General features: G+C 42.8%; 1 protein-coding gene across 1 annotated transcript in view; it reads left to right on the top strand.

Moving 5' to 3' along the window:
* Nucleotides 1-15,412, top strand: part of LOC143786256 (uncharacterized) — a 44,380-nt gene extending 28,968 nt beyond the window's left edge. The window contains exon 5 of the mRNA XM_077275533.1: nucleotides 15,387-15,412. Coding sequence (XP_077131648.1) covers nucleotides 15,387-15,412 — 26 coding nt within the window. The remainder of the gene's footprint in view (nucleotides 1-15,386) is intronic.
* Nucleotides 15,413-15,855: the final 443 nt, after the last annotated feature.

Below are 15,855 nucleotides of genomic sequence, written 5' to 3'. Positions count from 1 at the left end.
ACCCGATGTTTACCCTGGTTACCCGGGGACTTCGGCATCTCTCCAGCGCCGTGATTGCAACGTGTGACCGCAGTCTACGACGCTGGAGCGATAATCGTACGACGCTGCGACGTCACGAATCGTGCCGTCGTAGCGATGTAAATGGTACTGTGTGACGGTACCCTTAGAAGACACCTGTGTGACGCTAATCTCTTAGCAAGAAGTCCCAGCAAAGTCCCACTGTTAAAAAAAGCCATGTACTGAAGTGGAAACAATTTGTCAAAGAACACATCAACTGGCCTGAAGTGAAATGGAGAAACATTTTGAGGACTGATGAAAGTAGAATAGCACTTTTTGTGACCAAGGGCCGCAGACAGTTCATCCCACAATTTCCGCTTTCCACCCACAGTACACTCTGAAGACAGTGTAGCATGGTGGAGCAAGCATCATGATATGGGCATGTTTCTATTACTAATGTGCCGGACCTATACAGGTCCTTCTCAAAAAATTAGCATATAGTGTTAAATTTCATTATTTACCATAATGTAATGATTACAATTAAACTTTCATATATTATAGATTCATTATCCACCAACTGAAATTTGTCAGGTCTTTTATTGTTTTAATACTGATGATTTTGGCCTACAACTCCTGATAACCCAAAAAACCTGTCTCAATAAATTAGCATATTTCACCCGTCCAATCAAATAAAAGTGTTTTTTAATAACAAACAAAAAAAACCATCAAATAATAATGTTCAGTTATGCACTCAATACGTGGTCGGGAATCCTTTGGCAGAAATGACTGCTTCAATGCGGCGTGGCATGGAGGCAATCAGCCTGTGACACTGCTGAGATGTTATGGAGGCCCAGGATGCTTCAATAGCGGCCTTAAGCTCATCCAGAGTATTGGGTCTTGCGTCTCTCAACTTTCTCTTCACAATATCCCACAGATTCTCTATGGGGTTCAGGTCAGGAGAGTTGGCAGGCCAATTGAGCACAGTAATACCATGGTCAGTAAACCATTTACCAGTGGTTTTGGCACTGTGAGCAGGTGCCAGGTCGTGCTGAAAAATGAAATCTTCATCTCCATAAAGCATTTCAGCCGATGGAAGCATGAAGTGCTCCAAAATCTCCTGCTAGCTAGCTGCATTGACCCTGCCCTTGATGAAACACAGTGGACCAACACCAGCAGCTGACATGGCACCCCACACCATCACTGACTGTGGGTACTTGACACTGGACTTCAGGCATTTTGGCATTTCCTTCTCCCCAGTCTTCCTCCAGACTCTGGCACCTTGATTTCCGAATGACATGCAAAATTTGCTTTCATCAGAAAAAAGTACTTGGGACCACTTAGCAACAGTCCAGTGCTGCTTCTCTGCAGCCCAGGTCAGGCGCTTCTGCCGCTGTTTATGGTTCAAAAGTGGCTTTACCTGGGGAATGCGGCACCTGTAGCCCATTTCCTGCACACGCCTGTGCACGGTGGCTCTGGATGTTTCCACACCAGACTCAGTCCACTGCTTCCTCAGGTTCCCCAAGGTCTGGAATCGGTCCTTCTCCACAATCTTCCTCAGGGTCCGGTCACCTCTTCTCGTTGTACAGCGTTTTCTGCCACATTTTTGCCTTCCAACAGACTTACCATTGAGGTGCCTTGATACAGCACTCTGGGAACAGCCTATTTGTTGAGAAATTTCTTTCTGGGTCTTACCCTCTTGCTTGAGGGTGTCAATGATGGCCTTCTTGACATCTGTCAGGTCGCTAGTCTTACCCATGATGGGGGTTTTGAGTAATGAACCAGGCAGGGAGTTTTTAAAAGCCTCAGGTATCTTTTGCACGTGTTTAGAGTTAATTAGTTGATTCAGAAGATTAGGGTAATAGGTCGTTTAGAGAACCTTTTCTTGATATGCTAATTTATTGAGACAGGTTTTTTGGGTTATCAGGAGTTGTAGGCCAAAATCATCAGTATTAAAACAATAAAAGACCTGACAAATTTCAGTTGGTGGATAATGAATCTATAATATATGAAAGTTTAATTGTAATCATTACATTATGGTAAATAATGAAATTTAACACTATATGCTAATTTTTTGAGAAGGACCTGTATATCATGTCAGTCAGAGATTTAGATGGAGACCCCGATGAAAGTTCTCAGCGCAGGATAAAAGTGATCCAAAATGTTACGCAAAATGTTCCCAATAAAAGCTTCAACTTAATTCACAAAAAAAAGCAAGTCCCCACTCAGGTCCCTCCTGAGCCCCACAATATGCCTAAACTACAGTTAGCATCCACATTTGACATTTCAGTAGCGATGAGAACCCGCTTAATTTACAAAGTGTATGTCGTCAGAAGCATGAGCTGGGTGCAATGTACGGTCACTACAGAGGCAGATTTGCATTCACTGTTGCTTGTTTCTGGCAAATACCCATGGAGTAAAAATCATCACTGCACATGTGGATGTGTAATTTCCAAAATGGGGTAATTTGAGGTGGGATTCTGCTCTTCTGACACTTAGGGGCTCTGTTTATGGAGTCCACAAACTATTCTACTATAATTTGTTCTCCAAGAGTCAAATAGCACGTTCTGAGTCAAGCTGTATGCCTAAGCAGTACTGTACCGCTGCATATGGGGTATTTCCACATTCAGCAGAAATTGTATGACAAATTTTGGTGCCATTTTAACCAATTTCCCAGTGTGACAATGTAAAATCTGGGGCTAAAACAAAATTTTTGTGGTAAAAAATATAACTATTTTTTCTTCACCGAACAATGGTATGAAATTCTGTGATGTCAATTTGATCACTACACCCTTAGATGAATTAATTGAGAGGAGTAGTTTGCAAAATGAGGTCACTTTTGGGGGGGTTCTGCTGTTTTAGCACCTCGGGGATCTGACAATGTGACGTGGAACCCTCAAACCATTTCAGAAAAATGTGCACTACAATGTGGCGCTCCTTCCCTTCTGAGTTTTGCACTGTGCTTCAAAATTAGTTTTCGACCATATATGAGGTTTTGGCATACTCAGGAGAAATAGCAGAATATATTTTGTGGTCCATTTTCCCCTATTATGCATTTGAAAATTGAAAACGGGTCCAAAGCAACATTTTAGTGGAAAAAAATGGTAATTTTCCACTGACTCAGCCCAATGTTATACAATTCTATGAATTGTGTGAGGGGTAAAAATGCTCACTACATAATTAGATGAATTCCTCAAGAGGTGTAGTTTCCAAATATGGGGTCACTTGTGGAGGTTTCTGCTGTTTTGGCATTTAAGGGGCTCTTGAAATGTGACATAGCATCTACAATCTGTTCCAGCCAAAATTGCACTCGAGAATTCAATTGGTGTGCCTTCCCTTGTGAACCCTGCCATGTGCCCAAACAGTAGTTTTCCACCACATATGTGGTATAAATGTATTTCCTCCTGTTCCCCTTGTGCAAATGAAAAATTTTGGGCAAAAGGAACATGTTTGTGGGAAAAATGTATGTTTTACTTTGCATGGCTCACTGTTATAAAATTCTGTGAAGCATCTGTGGGCTCAAGGTACTCACCACACCTCTAAATAAATTCCTTGAGGGGTGTAGGTTTAAAAATGGGGTAACTTGTGGGGGATTTCCACTGTTTAGGCACATTTCCAAACGTGACATGGTGTCCTCTATCTATTCCAGCCAATTTTGCTCTCCAAGTCAAATGATGTACCTTCCCTTCTGAGCCCTGTTGTGCGCCCAAACAGTAGTTTCACTTCAGATAAGGAGTAACGGTGTACTTAGGAGAAAATTAACAAATTGCAATTTCTCCTATCACCCTTATTAAAATGCAAAATTTGGGGCTAAATAAACATTTATTGAGGAAAAATTAAAATTTTAATTTTTTCTTTCCACTTTGCTTAAATTCCTGTGACGCACCTAAAGGATTAATAAACTTCCTGAATGTGGTTTTGAGCACTTTGAGAGATACAGTTTTTAATGTGGTCAATCCTGAGGAAGAAGTATTTTTTAAACTGCGAAATGCGTCGAATAAACCATTACCTTTTCAACTCATCATACAGGGATGTACGTTTCAGTTCATCCAGCAGCGCGGAAACCGTCCACAAACATCCCTTTATTTGCAGTTTTTAATGGTGTTACTTTTGAGTATTTTCTGTCATATAGGCCCCGCAAAGTCACTTCAAACATGATGTGGTCCCTAAAAAAATTGTTTTTCAAATTTTCTTGGAAAAATTAGAAATTGCTGATAACATTTTAACTGTTTTAACTTCCTTATAACAAAAAAAAATGTTTAAAAAATTATGAGATGTAAAGTAGACAGGCGAGATGTGTTGTGAATTCCATTTTTGGGCTCCCTCTAGTGGTCACAAGCGGTACTGTGTAGTGTTGTCTTTCTGCAGGTTGGCTGCATCAGCTGGTTCGTTATCCTTGGTTGGTTTCCTATTTAGCTCACCTGGAGACTCAGTTCCTTGCCTGCTATCAATGTATTCAGTGCTCTTCAGATTCCTTGTGTCTACCTTGCTCCCAGTCTCTCCAAGACAAGCTAAGTTTTTGTTTGATCATTTTTTGATTATCAGTGTTCATTATGTTTTTTTGTCCAGCTCGCTAAAATGTGATTTCCTCGCTTGCTGGTTGCTCTAGGGGACTGAGTTTCTCCCCCCACACCGTTAGTTGGTGTGGGGGTTCTTGAAATCTCAGAGTGGATATTTTGTAAGGGTTTTTTACTCACCGCATAGATTCTCTTTTCTATTTTCTGCTATCTAGTATTAGTGGGCCTCATTTGCTGAATCTGCTTTCACCCCTGTGTATGTGCCTTCCTCTTACCTCACCGTTATTATCTGTTGGGGGCTTCTATATCTTTGGGGATTATTTCTCTGGAGGCAAGAGAGGTCTTTCTTTCTCTCTAGGGGTAGTTAGTTCCTCAGGCTGGCTCGAGACGTCTAGGATTTTTAGGCACGTTCACCGGCTACTTCTAGTGTGTTTGGATAGGTTCAGATTTGCGGTTAGTCCAGTTGCCACCTCCCTAGAGCTTGTCCTATGTTTGTTTCTTAGCTGGAGTAATTTGTGATCCTCAACCACTAGGATCATAACAGTATAGCAGGCCCAAAAGTGTTTAATGCATCGCAGAAGTGGGATAAAAAGAAGACCTGAGTACTTTTTTTTTTTTTTTCCTCCCGCTTTTCCTTTGCTGCAGACATGAATGTTCAGACTCTGACTTCTAGTGTGGATCATCTTACTGCACGGGTGCAAAGTATTCAGGATTTTGTTATTCATAGCCATATGTCAGAACCAAAGATACCCATTCCTGAGTTGTTTTCTGGAGATAGATCTAGGTTTCTAAATTTTAAGAATAATTGTAAGTTATTTCTATCTCTGAGACCTCGTTCCTCCGGTGATTCCGCTCAGTAAGTTAAAATTGTTATCTCCTTGTTGCGTGGCGACCCTCAAGATTGGGCTTTCTCTCTGGCGCCAGGAGATCCTGCATTGCTTAATGTAGATGCATTTTTTCTGGCTCTTGGACTGCTTTATGAGGAGCCTAATCTTGAGAATCAGGCAGAAAAAGCGTTGCTGGCTATCTCTCAGGGTCAGGATGAAGCAGAGGTGTATTGTCAAAAATTTCGGAAATGGTCGGTGCTTACTCGATGGAATGAGTGTGCCCTGGCTGCAAATTTCAGAGAAGGTCTTTCTGAGGCCGTTAAGAATGTTATGGTGGGGTTTCCCACCCCTGCAAGTCTGAGTGATTCTATGGCTTTAGCCATTCAGGTTGATCGGCGTTTGCGGGAGCTCAAATCTGCTCATCCTTTGGCGGTATTTTCCGAACAGAGACCTGAGTCTATGCAATGTGATGGAACTCTGACCAGAATTGAGCGTCAGAGTCATAGACGTCAAAATGGGTTTTGCTTTTACTGTGGTGATTCTACTCATGTTATCTCAGCATGCTCTAAACGCTTAAAAAAAATCGCTAAACCTGTCACCATTGGTACTATACAGCCTAAATTTATTTTGTCTGTTACTTTGATTTGTTCTTTGTCGTCCTACCCGGTTATGGCTTTTGTGGATTCGGGTGCGGCCCTGAATCTGATGGATTTGTCGTTTGCCAGGCGCTGTGGTTTTGTCCTGGAGCCTTTGGAATTTCCTATTCCTCTGAGGGGAATTGATGCTACGCCATTGGCTGAGAATAAGCCTCAGTATTGGACGCAAATGACCATGTGCATGACTCCCGTACATCAGGAGGTGATTCGCTTTCTTGTTCTGCATAATTTGCATGATGTTGTCGTTTTGGGTCTTCCATGGCTGCAAGCTCATAATCCAGTTTCAGATTGGAAAGCTATGTCTGTGTCAAGTTGGGGTTGTCTGGGAATTCATGGCGATACTCCGTTGGTGTCTATTGCTTCTTCCACTCCTTCTGAGGTCCCTGAGTTTTTGTCTGACTACCAGGATGTATTTGATGAGCCCAGGTCCTGTGCCCTGCCTCCTCATAGGGATTGTGACTGTGCTATAAATTTAATTCCTGGTAGTAAATTCCCTAAGGGACGACTTTTTAATTTGTCTATACCAGAGCATGCCACGATGCGGAGTTATATAAAGGAGTCTTTGGAGAAGGGACATATTCGCCCATCCTCTTCCCCTCTTGGTGCAGGATTTTTTTTTGTGGCCAAGAAGGACGGTTCTTTGAGACCTTGTATAGATTATCGTCTTCTGAATAAAATCACAGTCAAATTTCAGTATCCTTTGCCACTATTGTCTGATTTGTTTGCTCGGATTAAGGGTGCCAGTTGGTTCACCAAGATAGATCTCCGTGGTGCGTATAACCTTGTGCGCATTAAGCAGGGAGATGAATGGAAAACAGCATTTAATACACCCGAAGGCCATTTTGAGTACTTGGTGATGCCTTTTGGACTCTCTAATGCTCCTTCTGTGTTTCAGTCCTTCATGCATGACATCTTCCGAGAATATCTGGATAAATTTATGATTGTTTATCTGGATGACATTTTGGTCTTTTCTGATGATTGGGAGTCCCATGTGAAGCAGGTCAGGATGGTGTTTCAGGTCATGCGTGCTAATGCTTTATTTGTGAAGGGCTCAAAATGCCTCTTCGGAGTACAGAAGGTCTCCTTTTGGGGTTTTATTTTTTCTCCTTCTACTGTGGAGATGGACCCAGTCAAGGTCCAGGCTATTCATGACTGGACTCAGCCCACGTCTGTTAAGAGTCTTCAGAAGTTCTTGGGTTTTGCTAATTTTTACCGTCGTTTCATCGCTAATTTTTCTAGCGTGGTTAAACCTTTGACGGATTTGACCAAGAAGGGTTCTGATGTGACTAATTGGTCTCCTGCGTCCGTGGAGGCCTTTCGGGAGCTGAAGCACCGGTTTTCTTCAGCTCCAGTCTTATGTCAGCCAGATGTCTCTCTCCCCTTCCAGGTCGAGGTTGATGCTTCTGAGATTGGAGCAGGGGCTGTTTTGTCGCAGAGAAGCTCTGATGGCTCTGTGATGAAGCCATGTGCTTTCTTTTCAAGAAAGTTTTCGCCTGCCGAGCGGAATTATGATGTTGGTAATCGGGAGTTGTTGGCTATGAAGTGGGCATTTGAGGAGTGGCGACATTGGCTCGAAGGAGCTAAACATCGTGTGGTGGTCTTGACTGATCACAAAAATCTGATTTACCTTAAATCTGCCAAGCGCCTGAATCCTAGACAGGCTCGTTGGTCGTTGGTTTTCTCCCATTTCAACTTCGTGGTCTCATACCTGCCTGGTTTGAAGAACGTGAAAGCTGATGCACTTTCTAGGAGTTTTGTGCCTGACTCTCCGGGAGTTTCTGAGCCGGCTGGTATTCTCAGAGAGGGAGTGATTTTGTCTGCCATTTCCCCAGATTTGCGACGAGTGCTGCAGAAATTTCAGGCGGATAGACCTGACCGTTGTCCACCAGAGAGACTGTTTGTCCCGGATAGATGGACCAGCAAAGTTATTTCCGAGGATCATTCTTCAGTGTTGGCGGGTCATCCTGGGATTTTTGGTACCAGAGATTTGGTGTCTAGGTCCTTCTGGTGGCCTTCCTTGTCACGGGATGTGCGTTCCTTTGTGCAGTCTTGTGGGATTTGTGCTCGGGCTAAGTCTTGCTGTTCTCGTGCCAGCGGTTTGCTTTTGCCTTTGCCTGTTCCGAAAAGGCCTTGGACGCACATTTCCATGGATTTTATTTCGGATCTTCCAGTATCTCAGAAAATGTCTGTCATCTGGGTGGTGTGTGATCGTTTTTCCAAGATGGTCCATTTGGTGCCCTTGCCTAAGTTGCCTTCTTCCTCCGATTTGGTTCCTCTATTTTTTCAGAATGTGGTTCGCTTGCACGGCATTCCTGAAAATATTGTGTCTGATAGAGGATCCCAGTTTGTGTCCAGGTTTTGGCGGACTTTTTGTGCTAAGATGGGCATTGATTTGTCTTTTTCGTCGGCCTTCCATCCTCAGACTAATGGCCAAACCGAGCAAACTAATCAGACGTTGGAAACTTATTTGAGATGTTTTGTTTCTGCTGATCAGGATGATTGGGTGACTTTTTTGCCATTGGCCGAGTTTGCCCTTAATAATCGGGCTAGTTCTGCTACTTTGGTTTCGCCTTTTTTCTGCAATTCTGGTTTCCATCCTCGTTTTTCCTCGGGTCAGGTTGAGTCTTCTGACTGTCCTGGGGTGGATTCTGTGGTGGATAGGTTGCAGCAGATTTGGAACCATGTGGTGGACAATTTGAGGTTGTCACAGGAGAAGGCTCAGCGCTTTGCCAACCGCCGCCGCGGTGTGGGTCCCCGACTTCGTGTTGGGGATTTGGTGTGGCTGTCTTCTCGGTATGTTCCTATGAAGGTCTCCTCTCCTAAATTCAAGCCTCGCTTCATCGGTCCTTATAAGATCTTGGAAATCCTTAACCCGGTGTCTTTTCGTTTGGATCTCCCAGCATCGTTTGCCATTCATAATGTGTTCCATAGGTCTTTGTTGCGGAGGTATGTGGTACCTGTGGTTCCTTCTGTTGAGCCTCCTGCTCCGGTGCTGGTCGAGGGCGAATTGGAGTACGTGGTGGAGAAGATTTTGGATTCTCGTATCTCTAGACGGAGGCTTCAGTATTTGGTTAAGTGGAAGGGCTATGGTCAGGAGGATAATTCCTGGGTTGTCGCCTCTGATGTTCATGCGGCCGATTTGGTTCGTGTCTTCCACGCGGCTCATCCTGATCGCCCTGGGGGTCTTGATGAGGGTTCGGTGACCCCTCCTCAAGGGGGGGTACTGTTGTGAATTCCATTTTTGGGCTCCCTCTAGTGGTCACAAGCGGTACTGTGTAGTGTTGTCTTTCTGCAGGTTGGCTGCATCAGCTGGTTCGTTATCCTTGGTTGGTTTCCTATTTAGCTCACCTGGAGACTCAGTTCCTTGCCTGCTATCAATGTATTCAGTGCTCTTCAGATTCCTTGTGTCTACCTTGCTCCCAGTCTCTCCAAGACAAGCTAAGTTTTTGTTTGATCATTTTTTGATTATCAGTGTTCATTATGTTTTTTTGTCCAGCTCGCTAAAATGTGATTTCCTCGCTTGCTGGTTGCTCTAGGGGACTGAGTTTCTCCCCCCACACCGTTAGTTGGTGTGGGGGTTCTTGAAATCTCAGAGTGGATATTTTGTAAGGGTTTTTTACTCACCGCATAGATTCTCTTTTCTATTTTCTGCTATCTAGTATTATTGGGCCTCATTTGCTGAATCTGCTTTCACCCCTGTGTATGTGCCTTCCTCTTACCTCACCGTTATTATCTGTTGGGGGCTTCTATATCTTTGGGGATTATTTCTCTGGAGGCAAGAGAGGTCTTTCTTTCTCTCTAGGGTTAGTTAGTTCCTCAGGCTGGCTCGAGACGTCTAGGATTTTTAGGCACGTTCACCGGCTACTTCTAGTGTGTTTGGATAGGTTCAGATTTGCAGTTAGTCCAGTTGCCACCTCCCTAGAGCTTGTCCTATGTTTGTTACTTAGCTGGAGTAATTTGTGATCCTCAACCACTAGGATCATAACAGAGATGTTATTTATATATTATTTTGTACAGCATGACTAACAGCATGACATAACTATTTATCACTCATGGTAATTCTGCTTCATGGCACCTGTCTTATCCATGTTTTATTTTGTTTTTTTTCCTGTGCTATGTTGTGCATAAATATGTGATTCTTCAGAATTTCTTTTAGTCTTTGCCTGATGAAGAGACCTGTGTAGTCTTGAAAGCTTGCAATTTGTTACCTTTTAATGGCTAACTGAAAAGATGGTATCAACCACTGAGGACTCTCAATTCTAAATATTTTTCTAACCGGTTTAAGGATTTACAAATCGAAAGTTTGAAAATTGCTAAATTTTCAACATTTTTGCCAAAATTCTGATATTTTCACAAATGAACGCTATCAAATTCGACCTAAATTTACCACTAACATAAAGTACATTTTCTCACAAAAAAAAATCTCAGAATCTCTTGTATTCATTGAAGCATTCCAGAGATATTATCACATGAAGTTACACTGGACAGAATTGTACAATTTGGCCTTCTCAGGAAGGTGAAAACAGGCTTTGGAGTGAAGGGGTTAATACCGTATATAGATCCTATAACAGAAGCAAGCTTACTCTACCGATTCAGCAACAGAAACAAAGTAGGTGCTAAAATACTTGTGAAGTGCTGAAAAAAAAATGTTTGTGGCTTGGAAGTTGCATGTCATCCCCAGCAAGTGTTTTACTGACAAGAACTTACACTGATATAGCCCATGCCAGGGCCTGCGTCAGCACCCGGCGTACCCAGGCAAGTGCCGGGGCCTGAGCAGGCGGGGGGTCCACTCACCGTCGGGGACACTGGTGCGCTATGGGGGCCTGGTGGCAGCGCACACAAGTGGGCCCACCGGCTAGCTCAGGGCCCTGGTATTTGCGATACTTACCTCTTCCTGTTCCTCCCCTGCAGTGTCTTCTGCATCTTCTGACTCTGTTATTCAGGTCAGAGGGCGTGATGTCATGACTACTGTACGCTCTCTGCTCTGAACAGTCACAGTGCAGAGAGCCGGAAAATGGTGACACTGAGGAGTCTGGAGCAGAGCAGCTGCCAGCGATGAGATGTGAGTATTTCATTTTTTTTAATTTTCTTTTTATGTTTAGAGCAATATATGAGGCCCATCATATACTAGAGCATTATATGGGGCCTATCAAATACTGGAACATTATATGGGGCAGATCATATACTGGAGCATTATATGGGGCCCATTTTATATGGAAAAATATATGGGGCCCATCATATACTGAAACATTAGATGGGGCCCATTCTGCATGGAGCATTATATGGGGCCCATCATATACTGTATGAAGCAATATATGGCTTTCATTATGTATGGAGCATTATATGAAATCCCATTATATATGGAGCATTATATGGGGCTCATTACTCTGTATGGAGCTATATTTGGGGCTCATTATACTGTATGGAGCAATATATGAGGTTCATTATTTTTATGGAGCATTATATGGGGCTCATTGTACTGTATGGAGCAATATATGGGGTTCATCATTCTTTATGGAGCATTATATGGGGCTCATTGTACTGTATGAAGCATTTTATGGGGCTCATTACACTGTATGGAGCAATATAAGGGGTTCATTATTATTTATGGAGCCTTATCTGGGGCTCATTATACTGTATGGAGCAATATATGGGGTTCATTATTCTTTATCGAGCATTATATGGGGCTCATTGTACTGCATGACGCATTATATGGGGCTCATTACACTGTATGGAGCAATATATGGGGCTCATTATTCCGTATGGAGCAATATATAGGGTCCATTATTCTGTATGGAGAATGTATAGGGCTCATTATTCTTTATGGAGCAATATATGGGGCTCGTTATTCTGTATGGAGCAATATATGGGGCTCATTATACTGTATGGAGCAATATGTGAGTTTCATTATTCTTTATGGAGCATTATATGGGGCTCATTGTACTGTATGAAGCATTACATGGGGCTCATTATTCTGTATGGAGCAATACATAGGGCTCATTATTCTGTATGGAGCAATATATGGGGCTCATTATACTGTATGGAGCAATATACAGTATGGGGCTCATTATTCTGTATGGACCAATATATGGGGCTCATTATTCTGTATAGAGCAATATATGGGGCTCATTATACTGTATGCAGCAATATATGGGGCTCATTATTCTGTATGGAGCAATATATGGGGCTCATTATTCTGTATGGAGTAATATATGGGGCTCATTATACTGTATGGAGCACTATGTGGCGCCCATAATACTGTATGAGGACTATACTATCCGGTTTCTGAGCTATTGATATCACTCATGTAATATAAGAAGTTAAATCTTTGGCATTGTACTACACCTATATTTCTCTGCCGTATCTGTGCATCATGAACTGTGGTATGTGTTAAAGGGGCCCACTGAGACTCTTTCGCCCAGGGCCCACGAAAGCCTTGACCCGGACCTGGCCCCTGCAGACCACTTTTTACATTAAAAAAATAGTCCATCAAAAACTGAATATAATTGAAATACAATTGCATAGGGTCTGTCTGGTGAAGTTTGTATCTCTCAAAGAATATATGCTGTTTTTTGCCGGTGTTTGTAAAATAGAACAGAGAAATGGAATGCAAAAGTGTGAACACAGTCTTAAAGAAGAATCAACATTTTGATTTATTTAATACATTAATAGTACCTGTAGAATGTAAGCCCGCAAGGGCAGGGTCCTCACCCCTCTGTATCAGTCTGTCATTGTTAGTTCTGTTTACTCTAAGTGAGATTTTTATTTTAATGTAACCCCTTCTCATGTACAGCACCATGGAATTAATGGTGCTATATAAATAAATAAATAATAATAATAGTACTTATGAAAATAAGAAACTTTGCAATATATCTTATCAGAGAAATTTACTTCTTTCTCTGCCAAGACTGATCCTTCCTTTTTCAAAATTCTCAATTCACAGGAAAATCTATATTCAATGAAGACAGAATAAGTTACATTACTGAGATAGGAGATGGCAGTTGCTACAGACAAGATTCTATGTAGAGGGGGAGAGCGGAGGAGGAGAAGGGAGGGAAAGAGGAAGACAGAGCAGCTCCAGTGAAAACTCCTCCCTCCCATCTACATAGAATCTCACCAGTAGCAACTGTCATCTCCTATCTCAGTAATGGAACAATCTGTCTTCAATGAGTACAGATTTTACCCGTGAATTAAAGGGATTTTCCACTACTAGAACAATCCTTTCTCAATCCCTGTGTTTCCCCCAGTAAAATAATAATATTATTATTTATATAGCACCATTAACCCCTTCACGCCGCGGCCCTTTTTCGTTTTTGCATTTTCGTTTTTTAGCACCCCTCCTTCCCAGAGCCATAACTTTTTTATTTTTCCGTCAATATGGCCATGTGGGGGCTTATTTTTTGCGGGACGAGTTGTACTTTTGAACGACACCATTGGTTTTACCATGTCTTGTACTAGAAAATGGGAAAAAAATCCAAGTGTGGTGAAATTGCAAAAAAGTGCAATCCCACAATTGTTTTTTGTTTGGCTTTTTTGCTAGGTTCACTAAATGCTAAAACAGATCTGATATTATGATTCTCCAGGTCATTACGAGTTCATAGACATCTAACATGTCTAGGTTATTTTTTATCTAAGTGGTGAAAAAAAAATTCAAAACTTTGCTAAAAAAAAAAAATGCGCCATTTTCCGATACCCGTAGCGTCTCCATTTTTCGTGTTCTGGGGTTGTGTGAGGGCTTATTTTTTGCGTGCCGAGCTGTCGTTTTTAATGATGCCACATTTGTGCAGATACGTTCTTTTGATCACCTGTTATTGCATTTTAATGCAATGTCGCAGCGACCAAAAAAACATAATTCTGGCGTTTCAATTTTTTTTCTCGCTACGCTGTTTAGCGATCAGGTTAATGCTTTTTTTATTGATAGATCGGGCGATTCTGAATGCAGCGATACCAAATATGTGTAGGTTTGATTTTTTTAATTGTTTTATTTTGGATTGGGCGAAAGGGGGGTGATTTAAACTTTTATATTTTTTTTATTCTCTTCATATTTTTAAAAACATTTTTTTTTTACTTTTGCCATGCTTCAATAGCCTCCATGGGAGGCTATAAGCTGGCACCACTCGATCGGCTCTGCTACATAGCAGCGATCATCAGATCGCTGCTATGTAGCTGAATTGCAGGCTTGCTATGAGCGCCGACCACAGGGTGGCGCTCACAGCAGGCCGGCATCAGTAACTAAAGAGGTCTCAAGGACCTCTATGGTTACCATCCTGATGCATCGCCGACCCCCGATCATGTGACGGGGGTCAGCAATGCGCTCATTTCCAGCCGCGCGGCTGGAAGCGGTAGTTAAATGCCGCTGTCAGCGTTTGACAGCGGCATTTAACCCACCGCTATTGCGCGCACATGTCAGCTGTACAAAACAGCTGACATGTGACGACTTTGTTGTGGGCTCACCGCTGGAGCCCACATCAAGGGAGGAGACACGAAATGCTCTGTACTAGTACGGCGCATGTCGTGATGGGGTTAATTCCATGGTGCTGTACATGAGAAAAGGGGTTACATACAGGGTTATAGATATCGTTAACAGTAAACAAATTTACAATGACAGACTGGTACAGAGGGTAAAGGACCCTGTCCTTGCGGACTTACATTCTACGGCATAATGGGGAAGAGATAGGAGGTCGGGGGTGCTGCAGCACTGGTGGTGGTGAGGCGGCATCTCTGGTGGTGGTGAGGCGGCTGCTCTGGTGGTGGTAAGGCAGGAGCTCGGGTGGTTGGTGAGGTGGCAGCTTGGGTGGTTGGTGAGGCGGCAGCTCAGGTGGTTGGTGAGGGGGCAGCTCTGGCTGGTGAGGTGGCAGCTCTGACAGTGGCAACGCGGTAGCTTGGGTGGTTGGTGAGGCGGCAGCTCGGGTGGTTGGTGAGGCGGCAGCTTAGGTGGTTGGTGAGGCGGCAGAATGGTTATTGCAGGCTGTAGGCTTTCCTGAAGAGATGGGTTTTCAGGTTCCCTCTGAAGGATCCGAGGGTGGTGGATAATTGGACGTGTTGAAGCATGGAATTCCAGAGGATGGGGGATATTCGGGAGAAATCTTGGAATAGCAGCTATACTCATCTCCGGTGCCAGCGCTGTTCCGTTGGTTTATTGCTTGATAGCTGACACTTATGGTATTTTATATAATTTTAAAGGGTACTCTGTTATGTGACACAGTTTTAGCAGACAGTGTATGTTGCTACCTTATCGAGAGTCCATTGTACCCATTGCTGCCTATTGACTTTTAAAATGTTTTTATCTTTGTCATTTTTATAAATGTGCATAATAAAATTATTTCTACTTATGTAGATCCCTTTCGCACACGCATACTTCATTTTCTTTTTGTCTTAAATGTTTCTTGCAGCTCTCGCTTACACCGGATATATGTGATGTGTCCGAAGGCAGGGACAGTGACTTTAGAACTGATTGGCCACAGGGATCATGCAACATAATAATGTCAAGCAATCCCCAGGAGAGTTGGTGCTGACACCTCTGGAATGGCGCCGGCACCATAGGTGATTATTTTACTTGGAGGAAAAATGGATTTAGAATGGGTTGTCCAAGTAGTGGACAACCCCCTTTAAGAGTGAAAGATTAATCCAGGAGGAGAAAGAACCAAACTCATTTGCTAATATATATTACAGAGCTTCTAATTTTCATGTGTACTGTTAATGTATAATGTACTGTATATACTGTATATCTAATATATAAAGCTGAATGTGTTTATGTATGTGTGTATGTATCCACTAATAGAAAAACAGATGGGCGCACATACAGCCTGATCTTCCTGATTCACCCCTCTTCAGATAAGAAGCGTATATCCGCCACTACGG

This window comes from Ranitomeya variabilis, chromosome 7 (assembly GCF_051348905.1).
Source record: "Ranitomeya variabilis isolate aRanVar5 chromosome 7, aRanVar5.hap1, whole genome shotgun sequence".
NCBI classification, from domain to species: Eukaryota; Metazoa; Chordata; class Amphibia; order Anura; family Dendrobatidae; genus Ranitomeya; species Ranitomeya variabilis.
This window is presented reverse-complemented; position numbering and strand designations above follow the sequence as displayed.